This window comes from Centruroides vittatus, unplaced genomic scaffold (genome assembly GCF_030686945.1).
Source record: "Centruroides vittatus isolate TY-2023 unplaced genomic scaffold, ASM3068694v2 contig_602, whole genome shotgun sequence".
NCBI classification, from domain to species: domain Eukaryota; kingdom Metazoa; phylum Arthropoda; class Arachnida; order Scorpiones; family Buthidae; genus Centruroides; species Centruroides vittatus.
Genome location: NW_027122368.1, coordinates 378,887 through 398,549, shown reverse-complemented (window position 1 = coordinate 398,549; position 19,663 = coordinate 378,887). Strand labels below are relative to the sequence as shown.

Here is a 19,663-nt window from a genome sequence, read left to right as displayed (position 1 = left end):
TTGTTTACCGACCGACTGAATGATTAAATATTCGATTTTACGACTACAAAGAACAATGGAATTGTTCCGACTAATCGATGGAGAACTTAAATCTACAACATACGTGTGACACAGCCAATGAATTTCGTTGGCATGTATACGCGTAATGGTACGATTAGCTTCGCGAAACGTTGCGAGTATTTCGGAAGTTATCGTGTGCTCGGCAGCCTGCTTTCTGCTTTTTTCTAACGTGCCGCCGCTAGAGGACGTCGAGCCACGTAAATTGCCACTAGCGTTCTGCCGAAAAAGCACCAAAAGGTGGAACTTTATTTAGCAGAATCGGGAGGTAGAAACTTTCGATTTATTTTTCTGGTAAATCTTATCTTGTTTTTTACATCTAAACCCAAGATTTGCCCATACGAGTCGATTAAATTTAAACTAAATTTTACAGGTTTTGGTTAAAGAAGAAGCTTGGTTAGGTATACACGTAAAAAATAAATGTGGCGGAGTGTTAATTAATTCCCTGTACGTTCTAACGGCGGCTCACTGTCAACCAGGGTAAGAGTCCTCCCAAATTTTAAGTTAACATTTTATCATCGATTACAATGTATCCGCATTATTTAGCTTCTTAGGATCGTTGATGGTACTTCTGGGAGAACACGACTTGACTGGCGATTACGAACTGCTAAAACCGGTGAAGAAGAAAGTGAAGAGGATGATCGTCCATCGCGAATATAATTCGCAAACGTTAGAAAACGACTTGGCTCTGTTAGAATTAGAATCGGAAGTCCGGTTTCAATCGCATATTATACCCATTTGCCTACCCGACAGGTGGGAAGATTTTACGGGTCAAATTGCTTACGTCACGGGTTGGGGTAAATTATCGCACGGTGAGTAATTTGTCTTATTTCGTATTTCCCTTTTACCATAATGCTCACTAGAGTTTCCTGTAGGCGGTACTCTGCCGACGGTACTGCAAGAAGTTCGAGTGCCCATTATAAGTAATAGCAGATGTCAACAGATGTTTCTGGCTGCGGGCCACGTCAAGGCCATCCGAGATACTTTCGTTTGTGCGGGCTACGACAGCGGAGGACAAGATTCTTGCGAAGTATGCCGTTATCCATTCTAATAATAATTCTTATTGTTTCGAATTTTATTATTAAAAATGAGATATTTTAAAGGGTGATTCGGGAGGACCTTTAATGGTTCGACGAGAAGACGAGAGATGGGTATTAGTAGGTACGGTTTCGCACGGGATTAGGTGTGCCGATCCTAATCTTCCCGGAGTATACATGAGAACGGCAGCGTACAGAGCATGGATCGATAACATTATTAAGACATAATATTATTTAATACGTTTGTATTGTTAGATATATTTGTTACCTAATGTTTCTTTTAAAAACTGGAACATTTCTTCAGGCGTCTTCTAAAGATCAGTTTGGCAATTTTTAGCAATGTTGTTATAATATTACATACGTTAATGCTAAAGCCGGTAAATCGGATAAAGGTGGGATTGATCGGATGATGCTAACTTTATCCGAGTCTTTTGGTTAAAGCCACAATAACGGTTTATTAATTGTGAACTTTATTCGTATAAAGCGCGTTTTTCTCCGCTCCAGCAGAGGATAAAGCCGACATGATCAAAAAACGAACGGATGAAGCCAGAGCAAAACTTAAAATTCGGTTTATACCCGGATAACGTGAAGCCAGTGACGCGTTATAAATTCGTGGGACCTTGGGCAAATTCGAATTAGAGGGCCTCGTGTACAATGTTGACTTCAAACATTTTTCCTTCGGTATCTTCGTTTGTTTTTAACGCCACCTTGGCTATTCGGCGGTGCACCCTACGCCGACAATCTAGGGTCTCCAGATATGGCCCAAATTTAAATTTCGATATTATTAGTACAGTAATGTGTATATAAAAGATCGGTTTGGGCTCTGTTGGTAGAGTCCCAAACAATTGCCCTTTTTGCCCATAGGATAACGCGCCACTGCATGCAGTCTATCTACTGCCGTTCGGATAGACGGTGCGTTTCCACGGGCAAGAACATAGTATTTTAGCCACTACATAGATACCGGGAATAGGAACAGTATTGCCAATCTGACAATTTCTTGTCAGATTGGCCATACGATGACGATTTTTTCTATGTTTATAATTAACTATTGAAAACTACCGTAAACTCCAGGACTACGTAATATTATTAAATGCAATCGAAGACAAATAAACAAATTAGATTGTCAATAACAGTTTCGAACACAAACACACAGACACACACGAAGAAACAAAGTGCGACACTTAACTTTGACGCCTAAGTGTTGCAAAATTCGAAAACGTTAAAAACTTCAGCAGAGAATTTTTTATCCCCTTTTCAATCGTATCTATTAATTACTACGTTCGACTCCTTGCGTGCGCCTTTAAGATTCACTCTATTTACTGTAGCCTACATTTCGGTGTTTTCTGTAAATCAGAATACTTTATGTAACTTTAAAAGTAAATCTACAATTTTTAGCATTAAAAATACGATTGTTTAGCTACATCTGGTGATAATTTGGTGAAATAACTGGAAACATTTTGGTTCGCCTTACTTTTTATGCGTCAAGGAAAAATATAATTTCTAGTTGATTTAAAAAACGAAATTCCTTCTTTATGCATCTGACCCACATTGAAAAGAGGGCAGATTTAAGAAATATATATTTTTTTTTTATAAAAGCAGAATTTTAATTTTTGTCGTGGCTGCCGTCCATCCCGTTTTTGGATATTGTGGGCTTTATCCACTGGCGATTGGGATATAGTTCGAATAAATTGCTACCGGCTTTAATGGGAAGACCGGAACAAAGTTAGCCTTAGACGGTTAATCCTACATTTATCCGGTTGACAGGCTTTAGTCGCAACAGATATATTTAATATAATGCGATTAGTAATTTTTTTCTTAACTAATTAAAATTAGTTATTAAAACTCCAAAACTAATAATCAACAAATATTATTATGTTAATTACACTGTTTTATTTGTTATACGTTTGTTATTAAACGAAAAATTTTCACTTTTACAAAGATTAACCGTACAAAAAAGTACAAACGCAATTTACTGTTTGAGCAACTTTTAACAATTTCGTAACAATTAGTTCTAATACTGTATATACGAGTTTTCCTACAAGTTTTAACATCTGGGTCTGGTAAATGCACTCCCGACGTTACGAGAAGAAACCAGGCTCAAACAAAATCTAAGAGAAAGAAGAATTCTTAATAATTTTCCGTTGGAAAACTTACTAATCTAGAAATCACTAATCGAAGACACCCAGTGGTTGGGATACACTGTCTTAGACATAAACCCGATGGCGGCTCGTACACCGGGGCTGTGAGTTAATTACTATACTGTCTTTAGGCAAATAAATAGCGAGGTTGCGGCCGACGTTTTTTAAGGCAAAACGTGTACGTCGGACGTTCAGCGCCGCCATCCTGTAAGTCTAGAAGTTTGACAATGGCGTTTGGAACGTCATTCTCGGACGTTCCAAACGCCATTGTCAAACTTCTAGACTTACAGGATGGCGGCGCTGAACGTCCGACGTACACGTTTCGCCTTAAAAACGTCGGCCGCAACCTCGCTATTTATGATAATATTCTTATAGATAAAAATATTTATATATATTATAGAAATTTCCATTTGTATTTATTTTTATATGACGCTATGTAATGTAATAAGTAGTATAATTTTGAAAATTTTAATTTTACTAAGTCGAAATTTCAGCCGATTACTGGATTATGTGTGACGTAGCGATATCGGTCTCGGTGCTGACGTCGTTAGGGTCGAACCATTCGTTTCTTTCCTGTCAATGGCTAATGAATTATGCAGAAAAAATGACCTTACTCGCATCATGCAATTTCTTTTTTCTTCCTCTTTGTTGTCTATCGGTATTTTACATTTCATTTTATAATCGAAAAGAACTTGTAAATTGCAAACAATGAATATAATTGATTAAGAACCTTAGCGAAAGTAATAGAATTTAAAAAATTCGCAAAACAAATTGTATTTTTAAATAAACTGTAAATGATTAGCAGCCGCCACTGCCTGAATTATTTGAACTTAGTTATTGCTATGTAGATAGGCCTATATGTTCAATCATTTAGTAAAGAAATGTTTAAATAGCGCCTAATAATAATAAAACGAATAATATAAGTACTAGCAAAATTAATAATTTATATAAAACTGTAATTAATTTATATATTTGTCATGCCGCGGCATCGATGACAGTCAAAGTGATAAAAGTATGGGCGAGAAGGAAGAGGCGTTTTCCATTTACAGCTAAAGAGTATCGTTTACTTTGTTAGATTTAAATTATATGCAGTCAGATATAACAGTATTAAATGCGCCAGACGTAGTATCAGTGCCAATGCTCTTCGCCTTGTCGAGCGGTTCTACTCGAACTAAACTTACCGAGGAAGAAAATGCATTAACCTCGAGCTTTTCATTAATATAAATAAGCTAATTAGAAGTATTAATTTTTGACCCACCGTAATCGTCTTCGCTAAAGAAGATTATTATTATTATTATTATTATTATTATTATTATATAGTATTTCAAGATGCCAGTAAGATACAGCAATTCGTTAATTTTGTTATTTTTTTGTATAAAATTTGTTTTACTCATTTTAACGTTATTAAATCTTAACTATTGTTAAAAAGTCAGTTGTGACGTACTGTACATTCCGTACCGAGTTGTTAACAGTATTTTTCCTATTGTATCAGCAATAAGGTTATGTTTAATAAATGAAAGTATCTAATTGTTCATTGTTTTGTTCGTATGAAAGGTTTTTTTGAATATTTTGCATACAATCCAAGTCCGTTTACTCGTTTTACGTGAAGCAGATGTTTACATTCTCTGAAAAAAGTAACGTAAGCACCTCACCGTTAGGTCCAAACGTCATACAGTAGGTAGATGCACTGTTACGTGTAAACAATCGTTAAAATACGCACCCTACACCTTTTTTTGGTTTAACCTGGCCGGAAGCGAACTGAAGAAGAAATGTCTGAATAAAGGTAACGATGTTGGTTACAGAAAAATGAGAATCCCAAGAAAAATTTATAAATACGAGATCGCGTCGAAAACAATGGAATATTGTTGGAGACAATGGCTGCGTTGGGTAGAATCAACAGTTGTAACCGAGTAAAGGTGTTTCAATCGGTAGCTGTTACGTAGTTGCATCTGCACAACGACGAGTGACGTATACGTTGGAACGGGAAGTAGCCGTCATTGTCAGTTGCAGCTAGCGAAACGAAAGACGCTACTAAATGTGACGTCAAAACACCAAACGTGTTCCTTAACAGGGCTACTATAGAGTGTGTTGGGCAGAAAAATACTCAACAGCTCCGGGCGCTCGTTCACAACATCACGTGACTTAGTGGACGTCGCGGAAAATTTGTTGAAAAAATGGCGGATACATTTAACATCGAGGGTTACCAGCGAAGGTAAACAAACAAATTAAACTGTTTAATAGTACTTATAGCATGTTTAATAACACTAAATAATTGTTTTTAATTCCCTACCGTACAATCGGACGATAGGACTACCTCACACTTTTGTCGAGGGAAGTAGTGGCTTATGTAAATTCGAAAGTAGCTCGGGAAATTAATTTTTTAAAAACTTACGAACGTATTGATGGTAGAAGATGTCGTGGAAGAACAAACCTACCTTAAAATAAGCTATTATGAAGACAAATACACGTAAATTCTATGGGCACTTCGCATCACGCAAAAAATTAAATAATTAAATAATTTATGGATTAAAATCGTCTGTTTCTTTACAATATTATTCGTAAATGCTTAAATAATCATTATTTTAATAAAATACGTCATAATTTTAACCACAAACACAAAAAAAATGAATAAGTTTAAGCCGATCGCCTTCTCGCCATTCTAGACGTAGCGAACGCCATTATCGACCGTATAGAATTGCCAGATGGGCGGCACTCGTCCGTCCGCCGTTCACGTTTTGGGCTGAAAACCTCAACCTCACTATTAATTAATATTAAGTGGTGACACGGTTACATCGAAGGACCGAATAAGTTGCGTTGACTTTTGGTGATTCTTCGTTCTTTCGTAGTTAGAATTTTCACGGTTTTAAAAAATTGAAAATTTAATGGAATTTTATTCCAATGGATTTTCCAATTTCGACGTATTTTTATTTTATTTATTTTAAGTAAACGACACTATGGCCAATAGCCTTTTCGAAGTGTCATAAAAAATACAAATAAAAAAACAAACAATTAACAAGACAAAATAATACACGAATCTAGACGTCGTTGAGTTTTTTAACTTGTTTAAATTGCCCATAATTTCTCAGATCTTTATATTCTTCTTTTAAAGCATTCCAGTTATATACGTATTGGTAGATCGGTGCGTCCCGGCCAAAATAGTGCTTAACTTTTGGTAGAATTAGGCTAAATTATTTTTCCATCGATAGTTGTAGTTAGAGAGCCTAAAGCGTTTCTTTAACACATCACTTATATAAGATTCTTTCCTGCCAACCTTTACTTATTTAAAGCTATGTAAAAGAACTTGTTTTTTATATAAAACTTTTAATTTGTCAATTTTGGTCTGGTTATATATAATAAGAGGTGACAGAAGAATTATAATGTAACTTGTATAATGTTCTAATAAAGTTGTTTTGTATGACTCGCAACCTCATACAAAAGAAGCTGTACCCCATACGGAAATGCCATATCGAAGTTTGGGTATAAGAGAAAGCAGGTTTTAGCATATTTATAAAATAATAAATAAACGGAATACCGTAACGCCTAGCATTATTAATTTTTATTTTGTTATCGGAAATATTTTAAAGCATTGGCCCCGCGGCATTACTTTAATATAAATAAACTTACGTCAACGGACGTCATCGAACAATATAAACGAATCGTCTGGGCCCAGAAGGGTTTACCGCTACCGGAGGTGTGTCGCCATCTAGTAACGAGAGAGGAAACGTCGGTAACCGAAATACGGTAGTTATAAGTCCGGGGAGCTGGAAATTGTTAAAAGTAAGATTACTTTTACGAGGCGCAAGTCTTTTCTTCGCCGATAAACAAAAGGCGTTTTGGTAGGGCCACTGTACCCAACGGTAGGCGAAACGGATTACTACAAAGGTAAGAGTAGAGCGGCCATCCCTCCCTCTCGGCACGGGCCCGGGGCAGAGAAAGTGCAAATCTCGAGTCCTCGTCTACGTTGCCAAACCTTTAATTTTAGCATAAATGACGTACTTTATTCTTGTTAATCGGGCTGCAATTTAAAAAAGTTGTAGTCATATAAATTCCCACGGTTGTCCGTTCGCCTGTCCGTCATTCTTTAATCTCGAGAACAGAAATAGATGTATGAAAATCGAGATTAGATATGGAAATCTTAGGAGCATAAGAACCGGATTAACTATACATGAACTTCTGACGAAGAGTGGAAGTTATGTTATTTCGATTCAAAAATTCCCCCTCCCCGAAAGGTGTTAGATGGATGACCGGCACGACTGTATTGTTAAAGGAAAAGTATGATGTACGGGAACGAGACACTACTAATTTCAGGTAGAGAGCATATATTTTAAATTGAATAAATTATTATTATTAACGTATTATTGTAACTGATTTCTAATATAAAGTAAATGTATCGGTCGATTTCGCACTTGATATATTTTCCGATCTTTTGAATGATTGGCCATTTACTTGCAAACAGTAATCCGAAGTGTCGGTTTCGGTTTCCGTCGAAACCGCCTTCCATTAAAACCCGAATCCGGTTTCGGTTTTGCATTCGCCCGCAAAATCCTATTTCCCTCTAGTCTCACCCGCCTGTAAAAAATGTAACAATCCCGGACCCCCTATCCCAGAAAAAGTACCCGTACCAGTATCGGTATCCGCGGTATCGGGACCTCCCCGCGAGTGTAGAAAGTGTAGTCCGACAAAGTTTATCTCGTATACTCACTGGATCGATACAGCGGCGTAGCTAGAGTTTTCCAGGCCCGGTGCGGAACCAGATTTGTGGGCCTCCGAAAAAAAATTTTCGGCAGGGGTGTTCTTTTTCTGTAATGGTAATCGGGAACGTCCAAACAAAAACGAGTAATTTTTTCTGTAAATTTCGGCTTTTGAATTTATTTATTCCGTTTTGTGTGAGATAAAACAAATAATATTAGGATACATTTAAATTTTAAAAACTTACTTTACGAGCTTTCTGACTAGCAAAATCAGAAATAACAGAATCGACATCGATGGAATCAGTAACTTCACGTTCAATGAATAAAATGGCAAGGTTCGTCAATCTCAGGTTGCTCATTGTCGATCTCAGGTAGTTTTTAAGGCCCACCGGTGGCCAAGCGGTCTTCGTTCTCTAAACACTGGGAATTCGGTCGTAGATTCGCGCCTCGCTCGGACGGGCTGGCCACGTGGAGTTTTCTGGGTTTTCTCCACGTCTGTAACGCGTAAATAAGGGCCGGTTTCCCTTAAAAAGACCTCCCGGAAGGTATTCCGCCTAAGGCAGATCGCCCAAGTGTTGCGTTGCCATGACTAAACAAACAAACAAGGTAGTTTTTAATTAGCTTCAGCTTGGAGAAGCTTCTCTCACAAATTGCAACACTAACTCCGATCGTTAAGAAGATTCGGAGACCGATTTCTATATCCGGTAACGAATCGATCAATTTGTATCGATGAATAAAATTCAGAAGCTCCATTGGTCCACCTTGACAAATCAGGTTAAGTTCCGAAGATACAACAATGTTAGGTATTTTTTCGTTTTGTTTACGTAAACGGACTGAAATATTTTTGTGTAGTGTTTTATATAGTGTATAACTAGATTAGAGTTTAGTTGCTTGTTTTCCTGTGTAATAGAGACCCCAGCAGCTCGAGCAGCCAAATGCCAAATTTTGCTTTGTTCTGATTGCCGTGAAGAATTTTTCGAGTCTTTTTTCTTGTGATTTTGGGGCCCCTATGGGCCTATCGCTTTCCAGGGGCCCGGTGCGGACCGCACCTACCGCACCCCTCCTAGCTACGCCACTGGCTCGATAGTTTATTACAATTAAAACGCGCAATCTTTAATGTACCGGTGGATACGTAAAGCAGAAGTTCTGGCCGAATCGAGATACGCTTCGTATAATTTATTCATTATAAGTAAATGCAAAAGGTATATGAAACGAGTAATTATTTATTGTAACATCGTCACAATTCCAGACTGCAGTTTTTAATCATATTTTTAATTTATTTAATTTAAAATATGCTCTCCGCCTCAAATTACTAGTGTCTCGCTCCCGTACATCATACTTTTCTTGATAATAACAGTCACGTCGGTCATCTAACCAACTCCTTTCGGGGGAAAATGTTTGAGTTGAACTGACGTGAGTTCCGGTTTGCATGGGAAATTAGAATATAGTTAATCGGGGCCTCCTGCCCCTACGCTTTCCATATCCGATCTCGATTTTCATCTAACTAACTCCGTTGTTGAGATTAAGGAAGGACAGAAAGACAGTGAAAATTTTTAAGTCTATAATTTTTTCAAATCGCAGCCCAATTAACAAACTTAGATCTATATGACGACATATAAACACTTAAAAAACATCAGTTGGAAACATTGGAAATTAACGTTCGTATCATTATAACACGCCCCCGTCGCATCGGATACGAACGTCACACGTATCGCGCGTGACAGGTTCGATATAGTCACAAAGTTCTTCCGGCGCAACATCCTCCTCCGCAACTTCGATGGGCGGTGATCGGACTTACCCCGGAATGCCGTATTGGAAATTAGTTAGCACCGTTTTGATTATAGTTACGGTATTAACTTCCTCTATAATCGTAACTAATCGGCCAAATCCAATTTTTCATACAATGTGACAAATATAATTGTTAACGAAAAGAATTGTATCTTACCCGACAATAAATAATACGCATTTCTTACGGTCAAAGTTTACTAAACATAAAAAGTTTGTACCACAAGTTAGAACATAATACCTGTAAAAGACTATAAGGCCTTTTACAGGTTAGCATTTTCTAACTTTACGCCAGCGTTAAAATGTCTCTCGCTACAGATTGGCATAGAAAGAGTGTTCGATAAGGGCATGTCGGAATTCCCTCACTTTAATCTAAGTTAAACAGGCACGTGTGGTCCGGAATCCTCTTACACAATTCCAAGTATACAACTAAAACCCCCGTGGAGGAAAAGCGTGTTGTATTCCGACCTCGCTGCTGTAGATCGAGGATCGCGCGGTTGCAATTTGTACTGTACGTACTGTACCGTAAACACACACCGGTTTTTAAATTAATATTATTTTTATGTTTAACTGTTTCGAAATGTTCGAAAAACTTAAAAAGAAATTTTACTGCCGATGCAAAACGGAGAATTTTTAGAGGGATTTTAATCCGCAATTCTTCGTTATTTCGCGCAATTTTCCAAATTAATGGAGACGGAAGTTATACAATTATAAACGCTCGAATTCCCGTCGATAATCGCTTTATTAGAATAGAGGAGAGGTAAAAGTGAACCGGGTCGTCCGGTAAACAACGAATTACGCCCGAGATAAATCCCTCTTCCTTTTCTAACCCATATCCCCGTTATTTCAGCCACGTCGACCGAGTTATAAATAAAAAAATTTCATTTCTTCCGCTAAAATTTTAGGTGGGAGGACTCTGGTCTTTTTCTTGTTTCTTGTGTAAATGTATGCCGTGCTTGGCCAGTTTTACCGTATAATTTAAGGCCTACAGCCGCCATCACCACTTAGCGGCGATCGAGGAGCTCTCTTTGTCCAAAACAATAACGGTTTCATTTACCAAACACTTGGAAATTCTGAAAAACTGGTCACCGTTTGGCGATTGTTTCCGTAATTTTCCTTATTTCTTACGTTTCTTCCTTCTTTTTATCGATTTTATTTTTCCGTTTTTCCTTCTTACCGTCGACGCGTTAATAACGTATTGTTTGCCTTCCTCTGTCAATTATCCTCAGCCGTCCGAAAATTTCCCGCCGCAGAGGATAATTTAATTCAATTCTTACCGTCCATTGTACGCAAAAACAAACGAATTTTCGCAGACCGAACGGAGATTTTTCCACGGTAAGTCGTCGACGTTTGTAACCCTGGAGCCAGTGGAAAAGTGGCAGCCCGCAGACTGTAAAGAAGGGGGCACAAGCTATTAAAAGGGCATCGTACGTTACGAAAGGAGCTTCAAACTCTATGATTCATCGTCGGATCGGCGTGGCGCCGGTTGTACTGGGGGCTAAATTGGCCTGGAAAACAAGGAATGGGGTTTTGGTCGACGCACGACCAAGTTGCACGGATCAATGGACGAAAATAGTTCGTTAGTTTCTTTTATATTTTCAGAATAGGATAGAAGTCTCGAATCTTCTGTTGTTTGGGCCCTCTTGGAGATTAGGTAAAGGCCATCCGGACGAAAACGGGGGCACTCCGGTGGCACCGGGACAGAAAATAATATGATAATAAATGTCGGCCGTGCGCCGGTAAACATATCTGTTATTTATTTAATTGGTTAAATTTTCGCACTTTTATTAAATGTTCTTGCCGCTTTTGTTACTTGCGCCACTTTTCCGCCCAATCCCTCGTACTTTATCGCAGCTCTTTTATCCGTTTTTACTTTTTATTTGATTGGTTGGCGTGATTTTACGTTAACCATTTTTATATTTCCACCGTCCTTTTTCCGCTTATTTCCGTATTCTTTTCTGTATTTAACGACCGTTTTCGAGACCGTTTCTTCCTTTTTTGTAATTATTTCACACCCGTGGAATTATTCCTTCCGAAAAACGGCGATATCCGACATGGAACGAGTACAAAAATATGGAAATACTCAAAATGAATTTGCAGACGAGATAAAGTGAGTAACGAAGTCAGAAAGGAGTGCGCCGCCAAATGTTTCGAGGTTTATGTGGATATAAATCTTAATTATTTTGCATCGTCACTCGAGCGTGTAAACTAACTTTGCATAATTTGGAATTTAGTGAAATGTCCACGAATCAGGGCGTACGATACGCACGCTTCCCGTTAAGTATCTACGAGCCTTTCTACCGACCATCCCGTCCTATAAATGCATTTTAAATGTATTTTTAGGACGGGTCCTGGTTAATAATCGACCTACTGACCATTTTTTTGCACGTTTGTCTCGTCCCCGCACCTATTGTCGTGTAAAGTGCTCATAAAATACAAAAAATTAACTCTTTCTCTTTTACCTCCATCTTAACTTTTGAACAGAAAGTATAATTTCCAGGGGCTGCTTGAAGGATAAAGCGAATTTTGATGAACACGTGCGCTGGTACCCAGGCCACGGTTATAGATACGAAACGATAGTTATTGTTAGGTGTCGTCATACTTTTGACCCCACTCTTCCGTCGTTTCGTTCTCGTTCGAGTTCACTATCCCCTAATCGGTCGGCGGGTATCGAAATTTCACCCGTATCCAGTCACGTGACGACCAGGGTATTCTCACTTCCTTAGCAATCGTGCCGGAACAAACCCCACTAACACAGTTTCGGTGTTGCCAAGCAGAACAGGATACGCCGCCTTGGCCGCGGTACGCTACTAACTGCCATCCCGAGTCTTCATCCAGGTCACTAGTCGCGAAGACGGCGCGACGGTCGTATCGACTGGTTGATGTTGGAGCGCGCACCATGTCTTCTCCCGCATCGTGGTAAGTATACTTTCCGTTTATTCCTAATTAATTATATAAATTAGCGAAATTAATTATTTATTATTCTGTATTATTATTTGTTTTTTCTGTATGCGCTTTATATAATACGCTGTATATTGCCGGCAATTAAAAAATAATATTGGAACGGAACCGCAGCATTTCTTATAAACTAAGCTTCGTAGACGGGTTGTGTTTTCTCTTACGATACGTCGATATTTTCTATAAATAGAAAACTTTATCTCTTACTTCGGGCGCGTGGCCTGGCTTCGGAACGGGCGATTATCTGCGTAAGATATGCATCTTAATTTATATTTCAAGGGTAACTTTTTGTTTTAGCGAAGATAAATGAGAAAAATACGATATAAAGTGGCCGGCAAAATGCCGTTGGCCTCGTACGACACACGACGACGGCTGTACTTGGTACGAAATACACCGGAAATTTCCCGTAGACGGGTGTGTTCAAGTCTTAAAGTCGAGATGATTTAAAAGTTTTCGCTAAGGGGTAGAAAGTCTACCATTTAGGTTATGAAACTTTTAATGGAAGTGTTCTTCTAGAAATTTACCAAGTAAATGAATAACACGCGCCCAAAGCTATAGTTACATACCTTTGGGCGCGTTACTCGGTAAATATGATTGCATCCAATGCCGTTTTGGATGTTGGGAGGGAAACGGGCGAAAGAGCGAGAGTACGGAAAGACAAACTCGTGCCATCGACAAAAACAAAACGACGGTACCTGGTGCCGGGCCCACCCTGGAAACCGTGTTTTTTAGCCACTAACTCCTTTTCCACTCCGGGTGAAACACCAGGAGTGGAAAAGACCGAAACGACTTCGACGCTCGATTAAAGACAACGCTTAATTGCCGCATTTTGTGGTTTCGATATTTATCTTCTTTAACCAGAAATTAGCCCGTTTGTTGGTCGAAAATAAAATAAAACTGATTATCGATTCCATCGACCTCCTTGTTTAATCGACCCGCAAAACTCCCGATCGGAAACGACTAAAATTTACCGAGTTAGCCTCTGGTTTCCGTCGTTCGGGCCGACTTGCAGATAACGAACGTTATGTCGTCTTCCTTTTACTGTATAAACGCGACAATTTAGTTAAAAACAATTAACTCCTTCTCTTCTGTCGTCCGTGCCCCGCGAGGACTGCTGGTTTTTGCTCTTTTCTTTGCAAATGTCTTCCGGTTCCTTTAATCTTTCCGCCTGATTCGCTATACACCCGTCTACACCGACTGTGCTCTACTGTACTACATTTATCAACGTTACGATTCCAGAAGTGGTGTGGTAAAAATGTAAATAATTTACCACGTAGGTAACAAATTACATTCGTTTCTATCGTTTTACGTTACGCTACGTTTCATTTCTCATTCGCACGTAATAACGCACACATTTACGTAAGGTGTGTTCGGATAGGAAAACAGTGAGAATTTTAATTGATTGCCCGATAATTGGATAATCGATTGGGATAATTGGAATGTTACCGTACTAAAATACTTCGTTAATACGAATCGGCTTTATTTTCACTCGATTCCTCGGTGTAGGAGAATGCAAAATTATACCGTAAAACTATTCGAAGGGTCGAAAACCGAACATTTATATACGTAACATTTTACGGCAATATTTTTGTACATTGCACTAACGTTACTCTACGTAATAAGGCTTTGTGCCGTATTTAAATAGGTTTTAATTTTCGTATTAACCTCATTATCTAATTACGATGTTTATATAATCAATAATAAGGAGATATTTTAAGGAACTCACGCTCTATCTATCCGCGTAACAAGCCAAGCAAAGAAGTCGCGCCAGTCTATTTTTTCGTTAATGTAGTTTCATTGTAAGAAATAAATGAATTTATGTCGGATCCAGTTTTTAAAACATCCGACGGAAAAAAACACAAACAGTAGAAACGACGAAAAGAAGAGATTTGACCCACAAGCCGTGGATTTCCAGCGCAAACTTTTGTAAATTAAGGCCGTTTTTGGTCGTTGAGCTGGCGGAGGGCGCGGAAATTACCCCGTGTTACAAACGATCCAAAATAAGTACAAAACGCGTAGTAAAAACGATACTTTTGATAGATTACGCCTACTTTACAGATAAATTGTAGGAAAAATAATTGATAACTTTCGTGGATCGGAGTAAAATATAAACACCTCGGACGAGTGGAATGAAGTACTGTATATATTTTTAGGAATATTGTCTTTTATCTAAGCCTACTTCCTTGCTAGCGTTACAACGTTTAATGACCCAGTCCCACCGGATCGACAAAACCATTTCCAAATTTAAACTTTTTTCCCCCTTTGAGTTCAAGGCCAAACACGAATCGTATCCGTGACCTAAATAATATCATCCATGGCTGATTCCATTCAGGAAATTACGTAACGAATTATCCGCTGGACGAGGAATAAGTTGCCGAGTAAAAAACGAGAAAATTGGCAGGTATCGAACGTCAATTATCTTCCGAAAAGTCTGCAAACGTCGTGGATAAATTCGATCGGAAGAGGTTTTTCGCTCTTTTCTTTCTCCCTACTTTTACGCGGTTAAATTACGACTTTACGTGAATTTTTTCTACATTCAAATTTCACTTGGCGCGGCTCTGTCATTCCGTCTCCCACCGCGCTACCGGAGATTCTACGTTACGTAGAGCGGCGGGAGATCAAGTGAAGTTAGTTCATTTGTATCGGTAATTACGCGTAACTGTGGTTAATTAGATAATAATCGCGCTACTTTGTACCATCGAAAACCGTCTCCGAATGCTTTACGGTTTCCAGCGTTGTTCCTAGTTTACTTTGTTTAATTATAATCGATTATTCGATTAGATAATAAATAAAATTAATTTCTATGATTAATTAAATCGGCCGTTAAGGTAATTACAGATTTCTATATGGAAGGCGAACGAACGACATCGTTTAAGAGGAGAGAGATGGCAAACGTCGGAATCTCTTCCTCCCTTTCCCCACGGTAGCCACTAATTTAGACTATCGACCGTAATTACTTCGTACGGTTAATTACGTCACGTCGGACGTCACGCGTACTGTACACCGACGTATTTTTTGTTGCCAACAACCGGGAAACTTTTTTTCCAAAAGATAATGGCGATTAAACGAACGAATGGAAAAATATTGTTAAGAAAGACAATAGACGGCAAACAATTATCCGACATTAATAGGGGCAATTAAATAATTACCAGTGGGAAAGGCGAAGGCTAAAACTGCATCGACGGTTTAAACCCGAGACGAAATGGCAGAATGTTGGAGTCGTCCGTCTACCTGGGTTGCGGAACCAGGTTCAATCTGGTTCGTACCCACAATTGTTGTCCAACGAAGACTCTACCTCTCGGTCGAGACGTGGATTTCTCGTCTCGAAGGCCGGTAAGAAGGTGGGCGCCACCCTCGTGCCGAGACGTCGTACGTTAAACGTAAGGAACTCCTTCTTCCTCTTCGTCTGGCATTATGGGCTTTGGAGGCCCTTAGCCGCAGCCACAATCCTTTTCCATCTCGTTTGGTCTACAGCCTGCCTCTGCCAATTTTCGATTCCGAGGTTTCGAAGATCTTCAGTCAGCCCGTCTACCCACCTTTTTCTGGGACGGCATCTTGGCCTCTTCCCTTTCCCCTCATAATGGAGCCCTGGTAAAGCTATTGCCGTTATAGGAAGCCTAGCCACTGCAATCGTCTGGCCTTAATCACCTGCGTGATCATGGGCTTGTCGTAGGTTGTTTGCAGTTCCTGGTTTGTTCTTCTCCTCCATATTGACCACGATACCATTATCATCATAGTCTTTCACAGGACCGAAGATTTTCTTTAGCTATTGGCCGTTTCGCATACGGAATCGCGGGTCTAATCGGCGACTCGTGTACAATTAGTTTCCTCCTTTTACTGCTTTTACTGTGAGCCCGAAGTAGATTTGTTTCTCTCTAACAAGCCAGTCCCTATCTCCTTCTCGATGTCATTGTTTCTGTTTATGTCATTCTCTAAGTACTCGAAGGATTCCGTAATGCTGAATGTCGTATTGTCTATGGTTAGATGTTCATTGCGGGATTCTCCCTTTTTAGAAATAACCAGTACGGAGGCGATAAATCGAGAATGGCGCCCGACTGCGCGGCGCGCTTCCCAACACGTAAAATATAAACGTCCGTCGGTCGAAACGGAAGAAGCGGGTGACGAAAAACATAAAAGGAAGCAAAATGAGAAAAACGCAACTGTAAAAAAGTTTTCGACTGGAAATCTGCCGAGTGCTCCGAGTGCCCAGCGTAAATTTTATTGCCAGGCGTTCTACAGAACCGAGAAAATCATTAAGTTTTACCACGCGGAAACTGCGATAAAGTCGTCACGTTTCAAAAAAATGATTAAAACGTCAAGCGCCTGGCAAGCCATTCCCGTTTTATATTTTTTTAATGATTATATTAAATTCCAAAATTCCGTTCCGCGCTAATAAATGCAATATTTACAATACACGCAGAATTAAATTACTGGTAGCCGGGTATAGAAACACGACTGCGGTACGTACGGCAGGCAGGAAACTGCAATTAAAGGTTCGGTAGTCGGCGTAAGTTATAAGCCCGTACCAGGGTAGACGCGTAAAGGGGAGGAGAAGCCAATGTTACGGTTAGGCGTCACTTCCGGCGCCGTCGTTCCCCGTCGCCTCTACGGCTGGAAACGGCCGTTGGGTTTTCCAGTTACGTCCTTAACGGCCGGGAAACCGTAAAATCACTTGAAAATTAATTACGGAAGCGAAATACGGGAAACAACTATAGGTTTTACTCAAGACTAGGCCGGGCCAAGCCGGGGCCAGAGTCCGAATCCGAGCCGACCGCCGAATAAAAAACTGAAAGAATAACGTCGGTGACGTACCGTAATTACGGTAATCACCGGCCGAAAATGATAGTTTCCCGGCGTCGGGCACGCCATTCCGATAAAGGAGTGGTACTAGTTTAGGTGTTACTGCCGAGGTAACACCTAAACTAGAGATCGTTTGTTGTCGACTATCGAATATCACGTTGGGTCGACATCCAACAGGTTTCCTTCCCCGGCCAAACAACATTTATTAATCCCCACCGCGGGCTAAAAGTAACGTTACGGAGGCTGCGGGACGGGAGACTTAATGCCTAGGTAATCACCCGGCTCGGCTTACGTCAGTTAACTTACGTCGGGCGGCGGTCGATGCCGCCCCCGTCCCCACCCGGTCATAAGAAAACTTCGGGCGTGTGGGTCACCGCGAGAGAGTAACTGGGACAGAACGGACGAGTCGAGAAGTGTGTTTTCTTTTGTCCTCCGACACCGGAGTTAGGCTTTTACTTTTCGTTTTGACCAGCGAGAATCCAGGACACTGGGAGTTCGGTCGTGGGTTCGTTCTCGGAGTAAATAGCCGATATGAGCTGCCGCTCCATATTAACCATGGAAAGAAAAAAACTCTACGAATCCACACTTTAAGGAACTTTCGTACGTCGGTTACGGGTTTCTTTTCGAAAAGATTTTAACGCGGTTAACGAATTCCGTAGGTAATAAGATGAAGGGATGTTGGGTGCGAGGTCGGGCGCCATCTGCCGGAGAAGTAGTCTTCCGCTTCCGGCCCGAGAACCTCCGTCGGACGGGGTGTTAATTGCGCCGAGCGTCTGACGACTGGGGTCGTTGTCCCCGCTTTCTCCGGACGTTACCGATCCCGTTAAGCCGAAGTTCGTCTTCGTATCCGTCCAGGTTCTGGTCCCACTGCGGTTACGCCGGGGAAAAGCGTCTTACGCGCTTTGCCCGTTAAAACGGCGCCAATTTACACGCGGGGTACTTTCTCGCCGGGGCCGGATCCGGCGTCCTCGCCCGCCGACGTCACGTTCGGCCCGGCGACCTTCGTCGGAGCGGATGAACGACGTCCCCCGGGGAGACGGAAACGAATAACGGTCACATCTCGCCCCGCGCCGTTCGCGGGACCGGCCGCGATACCGGATTAGTCCTGGCTCCGTATCCGCACGTCTTCCTCCGTACAAACGTAAGTACCCTTACCTACGTTTTGCCCTTCGCCCCTCCTTACTCTTACCCCGTGGGCTCGGCCGCCCACCGTTTTATTTTCGTACTCGACGAAATTTAACAGCGGAGAACCCGGGTGCCAGTTTCAGACTCTTAAAAGACTACGGACGGCGGCGGAACGGAAGATGGCGCCCAACCGACCTCGGCGCGGATAAGGTCGTCTACCTGTTACGCGGCGGTGGAGACGTCCCCGGCAACGGATTACTCGGATTTATTATATTTTCCGCGTAAAAGTAAGACCTAGGGGAAGTACTTACCTGGCTTTTGGTTATTCCGCCACCCTTCCACCCTCCCGCAGTAGACGCCGGGGATTTTCTCCCCACCGCGCCGCCGCTTGCGCCGTAACGCTACTTATCTTCGTAATGAAAACGGTAAACTCTTCCGATCCTGGATTATCGTTTTACTTCGAAATATCGCCTGCGGTTTAAGCTAATCGCGACAGAAGAAGGGGTGCGCCCCAGCCGACACTGGGAGAAACACTGGAACTCGGGGCTCGCAAAGTGGTAACGAGACCGGGTCGTCTTTCCAAATTCCGCCCGGCACTTGGCAATTATTTGAGTCTTTATATTTCGGAAGTTTTCACCGAATTCCGGCGGAAACATCCGAGACATAAAGACAAATAATTTTTGCCCGTCGTTTTCTTAAATGCCATCGAATGTCCCCGATCAATTGTCCCTACTTTCCACCCGGCCGTAAGCTTCCGGTCTATTACCGAATTAAGTAAGTTAAGTTCTTTGCTTTTATATCCAAGCTCGCGCTCGAAATACTTAAAAGTATTATTTATTTTACTGTTTCGGAACTTGCGCGTAATGTCTATTTTCTTTTACAAATAGTCATTTTCTTACAACGCCAGAAGTTTACCGACGATTTTCAGGGCAAAATCCCAAATGTCTGATTTTCGTACCTTTCCAAAGGGTTTATTGTAGAAACGTTTCTTTTTCTTGAAATATCGAAAAGTCGGAAAGATTCGGTACGAGTCAATTAATTAGGCTGGAATTTAGCAGCTGTTTCCCGATGA

The 19,663-nt window shown here is 40.8% G+C and overlaps 1 protein-coding gene across 1 annotated transcript in view; it reads left to right on the top strand.

Moving 5' to 3' along the window:
• Positions 1 to 19,663, top strand: part of LOC136979323 (transmembrane protease serine 9-like) — a 43,122-nt gene that overhangs the window by 8,250 nt on the left and 15,209 nt on the right. Inside the window, exons 3-6 of the mRNA XM_067275269.1 lie at positions 431 to 537; positions 604 to 869; positions 933 to 1,087; positions 1,161 to 1,308. Coding sequence (XP_067131370.1) covers positions 431 to 537; positions 604 to 869; positions 933 to 1,087; positions 1,161 to 1,308 — 676 coding nt within the window. The remainder of the gene's footprint in view (positions 1 to 430; positions 538 to 603; positions 870 to 932; positions 1,088 to 1,160; positions 1,309 to 19,663) is intronic.